At 41.2% G+C, this 13,509-nt stretch overlaps 1 protein-coding gene across 3 annotated transcripts in view; it reads right to left on the bottom strand.

The window, feature by feature from the left end:
• Window positions 1–10,623: 10,623 nt before the first annotated feature.
• HIVEP2 (HIVEP zinc finger 2) overlaps window positions 10,624–13,509 on the bottom strand; it is a 401,117-nt gene continuing 398,231 nt past the window's right edge. For all 3 annotated transcript variants that reach the window (XM_030198499.1, XM_030198500.1, XM_030198498.1), the window contains exon 9: window positions 10,624–12,961. In XM_030198499.1, coding sequence (XP_030054359.1) covers window positions 12,152–12,961 — 810 coding nt within the window. In that variant the 3' untranslated portion in view covers window positions 10,624–12,151. The remainder of the gene's footprint in view (window positions 12,962–13,509) is intronic.

Here is a 13,509-nt window from a genome sequence, read left to right as displayed (position 1 = left end):
GTTCTCCATAGGTGCATCATTATACTCCACCTCCAGGGGTGGGTCACACAAGTTTATTTGGCTGCAATCATGGGATCACAGCCATAAAAAGATTGGGAAGCAAAGCCTTTGATATGGTCCCTCACAGAAGACAGATGAATAAGCTGAAAGGGCTGAACTTGGGACACAAACTGGTGAACTGGATTGGAAGCTGGTTGGATGACAGGTGACAGAGGGTGGTGGTAAATGAAATCCGCTGGGAGTAAAGTGAGTAGTGGAATGCCTCAGTGGTCAGTGCTGGGGCCTATGCTGTTTAATATATTTGTGAGAGACATTGCTGAAGGGTTAGAAGGAAAAGTTTGCCTTTTTGTGGATAACAGAAAGATAGCCAATAGAGTGGATACCCTTTCCTAATGTTGGAAGAATGGTTGAGGGTCTGGCAGTTAAAATTTAAAGGACTAACATACTGCAGTAAAAGTGGGGTTTTTCGCCCTTGAATGATCCATACTTGAAGAGGAGTGTAATGATTTAATGCTCCGTTGAGCGCCCAATTCTTCTGATGTTTTTGAACTTGCACTACTGGACTTTGGGATTTCAGAATTTTATTTAATCCCATTCTAATATGGGACTATTCTAATATGTAAGAAGTTAATTTCGACTGCCAGTGAGTAGTGAGATGGACAATTTATGTGTTGTTGAGTACTTTATGTTCTCCACCATTGACTTTTCAAATAATGAATTGTTGGGGAGACAATTAGTTTCCATTAGTGCAATTTACAAGAGTTTTAATAAAGAAAAATAATCTGATCACTGTCTCAGCTAGAATATATGTATACATCAATGTAAACATTATGCTAATGTTCAATATTTAAGCTTGTACAACACTATTGTTAAATTGGCTTATAGGTGCCATTTTTAGAATTTAGTTAAAATTTAATGCCAAGAAGTGATGCACTTGGGGTGCAAAAATCAAAAAAGATGTACCAGATAGGAGGGGTGAGATCGGTAAGCTTAGCCCAGGAGAGGGACCTAGGGGTGATGGTGTCTGAGGATCTCAAGGTGATGAAACAATGAGACAAGGTGGTGGCTGCGGCCAGAAGGATGCTAGGCTGCATATGGAGGGGTATAACCAGAAGAATTCATTGGTGGCCCCAATTGGAGAATTGTGTTCAGTTTTGGAGGCCATGCCTTTCTAAGGGTGTAAAAAGATTTGAAGCGGTTCAGAGAAAAGCAACAAAAATGTTATGGGGTTTGTGTAGTAAGACGTATGAGGAGAGACTTGATGACCTGAACATGTATACCCTGGAGAAAAGGATTAACCGGGGTGATATGATATAGATGTTCAAATATTTGAAAGATATAAAACCGCAGACATTTTCCAGAGATGGGAAAGTGGTAGAACTAGAGGACTTGAATTGAGGTTGAAAGGGGGGCTGACTCAGGAATAATGTCAGGAAGTATTTTTTTCACTGACAGGATGGTAGGTTCCTGGAATGTCCTTCTGCAGGAGGTGGTGGAGAAGCAAAAGGTAACAGAATTCAAAAATGCGTGGAATAAACACAAAGGAATCCTCTTTGGAAGGAATGGAGCCACAGAAGCTTAGCAGAGATTATTTATTTATTAGGATTTATTTACCGCCTTTTTGAAGGAATTCACTCAAGGCGGTGTAAAGTAAGAATAGATCAAACATGAGCAGTAGGCAATTAGAGCAGTAAAAATATTCGAACAACAATACAAAGTATGGCATGCTATACTGCTTAGGTAGCACCACCACTAATTGGGAAGCAAAGCAAGTGCTGGGCAAGACTTTTATGGTCTGTGCCCTGATTGTGGCTGAATAGATTTGGATGGGCTGCAGTGGAGCTTTTCAGGGGCTTTGACTGCTTGAGAAATTTAAGAACAAGGACAGGGCTGGGTCTGTGCCCTGAAAATGGCAAGGACAAATCAAAATCAGGTATACATATGAGGTATCACATCACATCATACATAATGAGTTTGTTTGGCAGACTGGATGGACCGTACATCATCTACTATGTTACTATGACTGCAGGAACTGGCCAAGCCAAAATGAATCAGCCCTCATTGGACATCTAACAGCCACCAATCCAGAGTGCTCCAGCAGGAGGGTGAGATCTGGGGGACAGGGTGGGTAGTGTTAAATGGCCATTTTTCTCAATGGAGAAGGGTGAATAGTGGAGTGAGGCAGGGATCTGTACTGGGACTAGTGCTATTTAACATATTTATAAATGATCCAGAAATTGTAACGATGAGTGAGGTGATTAAATTTTCAGATGACAAAAAGTTGTCAAAACACATGCGGACTATGAAAAATTGCAGGACGACCTTAGGAAACCGGAAGACTGAGCATCCAAATGGCAGATGAAATTTAATGTGGACAAATTGGGATGTGATGCACATTGAGAATAATAATCCGAATCATAGTTACCTGATGCTAGGGTCCGCCTTAGGAGTCAGCACCCAAGAAAAAGATCTATGTGTCATTGTAATGAATACACTGAAATCTTTTGCCCAGAGTGCGGTGGCAGCCAAAAAAGCAAACAGATTGCTAGGAATTATTGGGAAAGGGATGCAAAATAAGACCAAGAATATTATAATGCCTCTGTATCACTCCATGGTGCAACCTCACTTTGAATATTGCGTTCATTTCTGGTTGCTGTAGCTCAAAAAATATATATAATGGAATTAGAAAAGGTTCAGAGAAGAGCAACCAAAATGATAAAGGGGATGAAACTCCTCTCATATGAGGAAAGGCTAAGGAGGATAGGACTCTTCAGCTTGGAAAAGAGATGTCTGAGGGGGGGGGGGGGGGGTATAATTAATCCTGAGTGGTGTAGAATGTGTAAAAGTGAATTGATTTTTCACTCTTTCAAAAAGTACAAAGATTAAGGTACACTTGATGAAATTACATGGAAATACTTAAAAATAATATAGGTGAAAATAAATTTTCACTCAATGAATAGTTAAGCTCTGGAACTTGCTGAAGGATGTGTTAACAGCTGTTGGCATATCTGGGTTTAAAAAGGTTTGGACAAGTGCCTAGAGAAAAAGGCCATACGGTCTGCTATTAAGATAGATATGGGGAAAACCACTGCTTGCCCTGGTATTGGTAGCATGAAATGTTGCTACTATTTGGATTTGACAGGTATTTGTGAACTGAATTGGCCACTTTTGGAAAAAGAATACTGGGCTAGATGGACCATTGGTCTGACCCAGTATGGCAATTCTTATGTTCTTATGACAAGGGGAAAGTTAATACTGACACTCCAATAAAAAGACTTAAGGACCAGGGAGATGTGTTTTAAGCTGCACATTGTCAAGGCAATTAACTGGGTTCAACAGCACTGTTCAAAGGTTGCTTAGTTTGCTTATTTAATACCATTCACTCTGAAGGCTTAAGGTGGATTATCACAGATACTTCTCATTAGCAAATGCCTTAATTCTTTCATATAGTATAAGTTGTAAATAGTTCAACAAACAGTTTGACATTTCAGCCAGCCTTGTTCACAGCAGTTTTTTTACATTTCCTGAGGGAGGAGGAGGGAAATCCCACTCTCTAACACCTTTCTTTCCCAGGTGGAGGCACCAGGTGCCAATTATTCCAGGGCCCAACAGAGGAAGCTCAAGAAGACTCCAGCCACATTGGTCCTGGACTTAGGAATGCTCACAAGAAGCGTTACATATTTATTTGTGGTTATTTATGTGTTGTAATTATTATTCATTGTTACTGTAGGTTTTATTGCTATTAGTATAGTTGTAGTCTCCATTCATTTGCAATATTATTTGTCTTTGGTACTAAAAAAAATAATTTATCTGTTGATGTATTATCCAATAGGTAATCTGTTAGGGGGTAATTTTAGTAAGGAGGAAATTGGAGGGTCATGGGATAGGAGGAAATGTCCTATTGTGGATTAAAAACTGGTTGAAGGATAGGAAACAGAGAGTGGGGTTAAATGGGCAGTATTCACAATGGAGAAGGGTAGTTAGTGGGGTTCCTCAGGGGTCAGTGCTAGGACCGCTGCTTTTTAATATATTTATAAATGATCTAGAGATGGGAGTAACCAGTGAGGTAATTAAATTTGCTGATGACACAAAGTTATTCATAGTCGTTAACTCACAAGAGGATTATGAAAAATTACAGAAGGACCTTACGAGACTGGGCGGCTAAATGGCAAATGACGTTTAATGTGAGCAAGTGCAAGGTGATGCATGTGGGAAAAAAGAACCTGAATTATAGCTACGTCATGCAAGGTTCCACGTTAGGAGTTACGGACCAAGACAGGGATCTGGGTGTCATCGTTGATAATACACTGAAACCTTCTGCTCAGTGTGCTGCTGCGGCTAGGAAAGCGAATAGAATATTGGGTATTATTAGGAAAGGTATGGAGAACAGATGTGAGGATGTTATAATGTCGTTGTATTGCTCCATGGTGCAACTGCACCTTGAGTATTGTGTTCAATTCTGGTCGCCGCATCTCAAGAAAGATATAGTAGAACTGGAAAAGGTGCAGCGAAGGGCGACAAAAATGATAGCAGGGATGGGACGACTTCCCTATGAGGAAAGACTAAGGAGGCTAGGGCTTTTCAGCTTGGGGAAGAGACAGCTGAGGGGAGACATGATAGAGGTATATAAAATAATGAGTGGAGTGGAACAGGTGGATGTGAAGCGTCTGTTCACTCTTTCCAAAATACTAGGACTAGGGGGCATGCGATGAAACTACAGTGTAGTAAATTTAAAACAAATAGAAATTTTTTCTTCACCCAACGTGTAAACTCTGGAATTCGTTGCCAGAGAACGTAGTGAAGGCGGTTAGCTTGGCAGAGTTTAAAAAGGGGTTGGACGGTTTCTTAAAGGACAAGTCCATAGACCGCTACTAAATGGACTTGGGAAAAATCCACAATTTCGGGAATAACTTGTATAAAATGTTTGGGTAGCTTGCCAGGTGCCCTTGACCTGGATTGGCCGCTGTCAGGGACAGGATGCTGGGCTCGATGGACCTTTGGTCTTTTCCCAGTATGACATTACTTATGTACATATATGGCAGAATATGTGTGAAAAATGCTGCATATAAAATTATCCCATGTCAACATATAGACAGTGGGAAGAATATGCATACTTGTATGTGAGTAGTGTAGGTGTTTTGGGGGGTAGGTTTTGGATGTAGTGCTATCAAAATCATGATTTCTATATGGTATTTATAAAATATGTGTATTTTTACATACTGTATGCATGTACATTTATATCAGGGGGTCTCTTTGGAAGATGGACAGGAGTCCAAGGTGGAGCTCTGGGGGTGGGGGGGGGGGTCTATTTTGGAGGTGGTTAGTTTGGGGGCTTTGATTAGAAAGGACAGTGTTTTTGCTGGGGAGGATTAGGAGGTAGGTGCAAGGATTACATTAGATCCAGTTGCTTTAAGATGGCCCTCCAGGAGTATCAGGTCAAATGTTAGTAGCCTGATACTCCGGAGTAGAAAAGAAAAGCCAGGCTGCAAAGTTAAGCACAAGCTGTATTTTTTTGATTTGCAAAATAATAAGATTTGCATGCATGTCCATGCTTTGCATCATCATTATTTAGCTCCTCTTGCGGTAAAGTAACACATAATTTTGCCGTTTAGAGGCTAATTTTACAAAAGATGTCTACCATAGGAGCTGGTTATGGTGTCTATTTTAAGCCAATTCTATAAAGAAAAGTAGGTACTTTTTTTCTTTAGAGAAAACTAGTGCAATTGGCAAAGATCATGCTTACATCTAGACATAGGAGCCCTATATAAGAGGCTTGGGGAGGCTAAGCCTCACAAGCCCCCAACTCTCACCATGTTGCTCCAGGTGCCTTCAAGCTGCATCGTTCCTCTTGGTCCAGCATTTCTCTTTCCCCCTCCGTCTCAGTGCCAGCATCTGTCCTCCCTCCCTCCCTTTGGTTCTTTTCACTTTTGCCCCTCAATGCTTCAATTAAATTAGCCTGCCTTGGGGATTTGGACCTTCTCTATGATACATCCCACCCTCACTGACGTGACTTCCTGCTTCGGTGAGGGTAGGATGCTCCCATAGGGAAGGAAGGCCCAAAGCCCCAAGGCAGGCTGATTTAATTGAAGCAGTGCGCTACTGCAGGCGAGGGGAAAAAGTGAGGGACCACAGGGAGGGAGAGGGTGGAACTGAGGGGGAGGGATGGGACACTGGAAATTGGAGGGGGGAGGAAAGGGAACAGACATTGAAACCGGGAGGGGAAGGAAAGGGAGCAGATGCTGGACCTGCGAGATGGAGGGGGATAGGTGCTGGATCCAGGGAATAGAGAGATGGAGGTGCTTCTCTACTGGAGCTGGGGGGGGGGGGGGAGGGAGTGACGGACAGAAAGGGGTGCTGGTCCCAGGAGATAGAAGAGAAAGAGATGCTAGACCAGCAGGTGAGTAGAGGGGAGGGAGAAAGAGACTGAGACTCAAAGAGAAGACGACACTGGACCTAGAAGGGAGAGGGGGAAAGACACTAGACCCAAGAGGGAGATATAGTGGGCTGGGGGGATTTACATAGAAAGAGAAAGATATTAGCCCTAGGGTAGGAGATGTGGGGGGGGGGGGGGGGGGGGGGGAAGAGAAAGGAGGGCCAGAGAAGAAATATTGAGCATGGAGGGAGCATAGGGACAGGGACACAATAGAGCAATGCTGGACAAAGAGGAAATAGGAACACAAAGGGACAATGTTGCGCATGGAGGGGGGGGGGGATGCTGATCACAGAAGGGATATGGACTCAGAATGGGAATGCTGGACAGCTCTAGATAGGAATGCAGAGGAGAGATGCAGAAAATAGGGGAAGATAAGGTCACTGAGAGGACAGATGATGAACGTGGAGGAAGGGATAGGGATACAGAGGGGAAATGCTGGACAGGACAGATAGGGATGCAGGGGGAAGATGGATGGTGGACATGGAGAGAGAAGTCAAATGGAGAGGAGATACTGCAAAGAGGAAAAAAAAAGAAAAGACACCGGGACCAAAGCGAATAGAAAAATAAAATGCTCAGACAACAAAGGTAGATTTATTCTGAATTTATTAATCGGAATATGTCAGCTTTTGGAAATGCACATCTTTGGTATATTGCATTTCAGTTTCCAGTTCAATTTCTTGCCATCATACCTCTATTACTGATGTGTGGTCCCTTGTTTCATGTTTATTGAGGGTGTATCTGGGTTTTGTGTGTAACTAAGGCAGTGATTCCCAAACTTTTTACTATGGTGGAACCCCTAAAATATTATACACCGGGGAACCCTCAATTTATGTAAACATATATATGTTCATACAAAGAGATTCTACAATCTAATTTCTTGAGGAACCCCTGAAGAGAGTTTGAGGATCCCTAGGGTTCTGCGGAACCCAGTCTGGGAATCATCGGAATAAGGTGTGGTATTCTGTTTTTTTTTTTACTAAGTAGTGTATTGGTGTTTTAGGGTGCAGTGTAATATTTAGAGTGCTGCCTTTTCATGCATAAGAATTGTTGCTTTTTGAGTCTAAGATATGGTTAGATTCTGAATGTGTTTTTGCACAAATTTGTGAACAGTGTTTTGTAGTGGAGGGATTGTGTGTTGGCATTAATGAGGTGACATTAAAACTTATCTAATTTGTTTGCCATTACATGAGACAGGGTTTTAGAGAATGTTGCAGAATCTGTTGTGTGTTGAGGTGGTTGTCTTTATAGCAGACGTGTGTGATCAGGTTTAAATTATGAGATACTGCCAGATGAGGGATTTTACAGTTGAATTGTTTCCATAGGTTTGTATGTGGTTTAGTGTTATGTGTTTGAAATAATTGAGTTCAAAATATTTAACATGGAGGCACATGAAAGCATTACTTGTCAATTTAAGAGTAGCCAGCAGCTCTTCCTTGGGCTTCACTCCCTTCATCACCATTTCAAATTTATAGATAGAATGCACTGCGAGCAAAACCTTACTCATTGGCCTTCAATTTCACTTATTGGGGTGGTAAATGATATTGTTGTAGATGGTGAAACAAAAAGGAGGTAAAAACCCTCACGAAACCGTGAGATATGGAGAAAAAAGTGAGGAGAATGAATGAGGATACCAAATGATATGTTTATTCACATAAAAAATGACGAAATTGTTGTAGACAGGCCACCCTTGGCATCTCTGCACTCTGGTCCGGCATTTTTATTCCCTCATAAGAGCATAAGAATAGCCACTTCCCTCCACTAATCTTGTGTCCAGCAGTTTTCTTAACCACCCCCCCCCCCCATGCCTTTCAAATACACTGTGCAGCCAAGGCGCTCTCAGACAGTTGGAACAACCTGAGGTTCATGAAGAACCTGTTGACCTTGTAAGTTCCAATCTCATGAGCCAGCAAAATCGATAAGCTCTCTTAGGGTCAGGGGAAAGATATGTGTTTGAGAGAGAGGGGCAGGTGGGATGTGCGAGACAGAGAGGAGCAGGTGGGCTGCAGGCAAGTGGAAGAGGTGAGGGAAGGAGGCTGACTAGCTGCATCTACTGACACTTTATTTTAATCCACTTTAATTCAATTGCCTAAGAGACCTCTATAAATTTACTGAAGTTTGCACTGCTTAATTTTCTTTGTCATTTTATTCTTCAACATTTGATACCTTTTATTAAATTTAGATATTTCTTTCTTCATGTTGTCAGACAATTAAAGACTCAGGCCCTGCTCTGTCCCACCCTTTTGGCCTCCCCAAACAGCTGAGCTACCGACAGCATCTAGGTATGATTGATTGCAAGAGCCCTTTAGTTGAATGCCTGTGCCTAGATGTATGCATTAATGCACGTTAATGATAGTGTTCTATAATTTATATGTGTACTTGTGTGTTCAATTCAAAGGTCACCCATATGCCTACACACCAGCAAAGTGTGCACCATCAAGACATGGTGTGTACTTTTCCACTAGTCAGTATTCTATAAGAGGTCATTTACATAGCTTCTTGTCACCTACAAACGGTGGTTCCTTATAGAACTATGCTATTTTGCAAATATTGTGTGTCATTCCCTTAACACGTTAGTAACTACCCTCCTCAGCAGCTTACTGGAGACTTTTAGTCCTTGATAAATGCACAGCTGATTAAGAGACACACTCATATATGGCTCTTCTTTTCATTCTAGAAATATAGACTATGATGGCACATAAAGACAATGACAGAGCAAATCCAGGAGGCCCATCTAATCTACCCATTATCCTTTCCTGATGCCATAACCACATAATCAACTCAATCTCTCTCTTCACTTTCATTCCTCCCTTATTAAACTACCCAGCAAAGTTATTTCAGATACTGAACCCAAGATATGGAAGCAATGAGAACTAGCACGGGCGTGCATACTGCCAGAAGCCTGCTTCATCTCTACCAATTACTTTACTCATTAGCGATCAATCTAATAACACTTAAGGTCTGGGTGTGATATCCAACAACAAAGGTTTAAGGGGAAGATGACTTTATAGCTAGGTCACATTATTGTAGATCCAGTATATAGGGCATATGTAGAGGAGGACTACTGAGAGGGGGAAGGGAGAAAAGTATTTTAACCTCTCAATAGTGAGAAGTACCATTTCAAATCATTTAGCTCTTTCATTAGTGTCTCAGTACTAATGCACATATATATTTCACATTTAACGGGAAGAACAGAGGAACATCCAAGGATGGATATTTTAAATGCTACATATCCTCTTTCCTTTTCCAGACTGAAAACCAGCAAATGCAGTGAGTGACAGAAACCTTGTCGTTCTGCGCTCCCTTTCTCCTCTTGGCATCCTTTGGTGATCTTTGTTTATGGTGATTTCTAATTAAGGGTCCCTTTTACCAAGCTGCGGGAAAAGGGGACCTGCGCTAGCGTTGGTGCATGTTTTTCACATGCGCCGAGGCCACCTCTTACCATGGCGGGTGTAAAAGGGAAGCACTTGCCATGCGACCATTTTGAGGGGGAGCCCTTACCACCACACCCATTGAGGTGGCGGTAAGGGCTCTTGCACTAACTCAGCGGTAACTGAGCAGCGCGTGACACTGCCCGATTACTACCAGGTATACTCCATCGCTACAAAAATAAAACTTTTTTTGTAGCCCCGGATGGGACAGCTCACTAGGGGCTTACCACCGCTTAGTAAGAGGGGCCCTAAATCTTTTTCTTTGTAAAATCTCACCTGTAGAGACAATGAAGGCAGTTCATACTAGAGCACTATTTTTTTCTTTTCTCTGAAGAATCAGAATTCAGAAAGCATGGTAATTCATTCTTGTGAGGTATTTTGTTCTAGAACAACGATTCCTATCATAGTCTTCAAGGCCTATTCAAGAGGTCTGGTTTTCAGAATATTCATGGCTTTGAGAACTGGGTTCAGAACCACTGTTCTAGAATAATTCAATGTACACCACAATAATGATAAATATTTGTCAAAGTTTCATGGATTATTTTCTGTTGTTTGATATGAACAGAAGACTCTTGACTGTCACATGATCTTGCAAGTGTGCCAACACTCTCTGATGTCAAGGTATATTTTTATTTAGATTGTGCTCACACCTTTTTCAGTAGTAGCTCAAGGTTGAGTTACTTTCAGGTACACTGGGTATGTTAGTCAGCGCCCAGTTCACACATCAGCAGAACATGGGATAGATACATGCATGATGAAATGATCCTGATTTTACTGAAGGATAAAATATTCACAGTTTATTATCTAGTCATAAACTATGTCAGGGAGCTCACTGTCATCTCCTACTTAAACTTTCTACTCAAGTACTTTCTGTGCCATATCAGTTGAAATTCACCCCCATATCCAAATAAAACCTCCCAAGAAAACACTAAAACAAAAACTAAACAGAAAAGGTATGCCACATTGCTGGAGTTTGAATTCTGAACTTTGTAACAGGCACAAAACCATACAATACACAACCCTCATATAACTGTACATTTATTTCTTTTTTAAAGAACACTCCTTAATGTATTGTAATTCAATATACAAACTTGGTTTCACAGAATTATAATCCACTAAATAGCACAAAGATAATCCATCTTCATACGGTCAGATGTGCTTTGTCACCTTTTTTAAAGACACTCCAGTACAGTTAGGGGGTGACCTAGTGTCCAACCGAGAGTTACATAAAATTGTACCAGTGATGCACTTGTACATATTTACATGGGGTGGAATGTTTCCCATATATTATAACTGAGTATACAGATCAACATGTTCACATAAGACCAAATACTTTTAATATATTTATAACTGGTTTATAAAGCTTTGGAAAAAACCCATCACAATAGCACACTGTTTTACATTTAATGCTTTACGGTACTATCATTTTAAAATCACGACCAGCACTTAAGTTATAATCAATCCAGCAAACAAAAGACAAAAAAAAAAAAGGATAGGAGTTAAAAACTGACCGATATATTCTTAATCTTTTTTCTTTCTCTGTTTTTAACTAATGCGTAAGTGCAGAATAAGATAAGGTACTCTCGTTAAATATCTTGTTTACACTATACATTTTCATTTTTGTTCTAAATTACGCAACAGTAAACCCCATGCTTCACATAGAAAAGAAATCCACAACATTAAGAAAAAAAATGTACAATTTATGAAACAAAGTAAATAAATATTAGTATTACAGAATCATTAGCTGTACATAAAAGCTGTTCAGTTTTAATCATATAAAAATATCTTAGTGCAACCTCACATATATATTGATGCTATTTTGCTTTACATCATTTAGACCCAAATGTCCAAAAAGGGGGAGGGAGGGGGAAAGAATTACATTTATTACAAAGCAGATACACAAATTCTAAAATATTTACAAATTACTGCTAAAAAAAGTGCTTATAAGAATATAAGCAAAGTAAAGAAAAGGCACAAACATCTGTACACTTTAAAAGTACCAGACCTAATAAGATAATTTCAAATGTAATTTTGGTCAGGCTCACGACATGTTGTACGTTATGTCTTTTCTGCTATGACAAAAGTATACGTACTAGCAAACTGCTGAATCTTGAGCACAGACATGCCCTAACCTTGTATTCTTCTACCTCTGGCTGCTTGAGCACTCCCAACACTGACCAAACTCCTCGAGTGTGTCAAGGGAGGGGTCATTTCTATTGGGTTTAGCACCCCCAATTGTACTGAAAAGTTGGCTCCTATGATTCATGGTACATTCTAAATGCCATTCCAATCAATGCCTTTTGCTCTTCTCTAGTGCTAGATCCTTCCCTTCTTGTGTGCTCGCCTGCGGATCTTTCCCACCTTGAAAGTTTAACTGTTTGACCTCTACGCTTTGACTGTAAAACGCAGAATGTGTTAATGCAGCCTGTGATGTACCAAAAGTGTCTTTTTCACCGTGCAAGTCAGATTGGGTGGCCGAGGCACCGGCCGACTGCAGGCCAGGCTCAGATCCACTAAAGTGCCTAATGCTAAGCTGTGCACTTTCCAAAGCTTTTGATTGGGTTTCAAGAGCCCTAGAGAGCTGATCTGCCCCAAAGGAAGCAGCTTCTTCTGCGACAATTTTGAGGGAGGCAATGGCTTTTGTACAAGTCTGTATATTTTCCTCCTGTTCTCTTTCTATAGGATGTGGGCTGTCTTCTGACATGCTTTGTCTCAGAGAGAGTAACGGGGAAAGTGATGCACCAGACGAAGCATCTTGGGAGGTGGCCTGGGAAGGGTGCTTAGAAATGGTGGAGCAGTCCCTCAAAGCATTTGCAATCATGCTTTTCTTCTCTTCAGAGCCTTTCATCTGCAGGGGTACAGTAGGCTGGGGATCTAAAGCAGGCAGAGATGCTGGTATTGAGTGGACCATCTGAATGCCCCCAATGGGAATCATGGGGACAGGAGCTCGCACTTGCTGCTGGGAGTGAAGAGGAAGGTGACTGAAGACATGGTCGTTATGACCTTCTGGGAGGTGGTTTGAACCTTGATATTCAGGAACCCCATCTTTTTCTCCATAAAGGCTGAAGAAAGGAACCTGAGACAGTCCTTTTCGTAAGCTCTGTGAACAGAAACAACTAAAATAAATACTTGTAACATCAATTTATTTATCCAAATTTTTATTGCACACAATTCTACTTCCTTGGTGGACCACAAAAATCATGTACGCAATCATTAAAACACATCTCCAAGACAACAAAATAAAATCTCTAAACAAAAATTCATTGATAACAGTGATTGACCCAAGATAGCCACATAATAGCCCTGCAAACTTATTTTCCCTTACAGCCTTCCTTATAGTGGTGTAACTACGAGGGTGCCTTGGGGGCCTGGGCCCCAAAATTGGATCCGGGGTCCCTGGTTTGGTTGGCGGGGGTCCCCAAACCCCACCAAGCTGAAGCCTTGCTCCAGCACTGCTCTCTGCACATTGCCTGCCCTGCTTCCTCTCACGTCATATGCACGCTCAGTTTTAATGACTTAAAGGTAGGCATTCCTTTCTGTGCATCACACAGAATGCTCATTATAATACTAATGAGCTCATTATAATACATTTGCGTGGGATTCTCAGTAGCTACTATGGCACATGCATTAGACGCTAAATAATGTTTG

This window comes from Microcaecilia unicolor, chromosome 3 (genome assembly GCF_901765095.1).
Source record: "Microcaecilia unicolor chromosome 3, aMicUni1.1, whole genome shotgun sequence".
In the NCBI taxonomy this organism is placed as follows: domain Eukaryota; kingdom Metazoa; phylum Chordata; class Amphibia; order Gymnophiona; family Siphonopidae; genus Microcaecilia; species Microcaecilia unicolor.
This window is presented reverse-complemented; position numbering and strand designations above follow the sequence as displayed.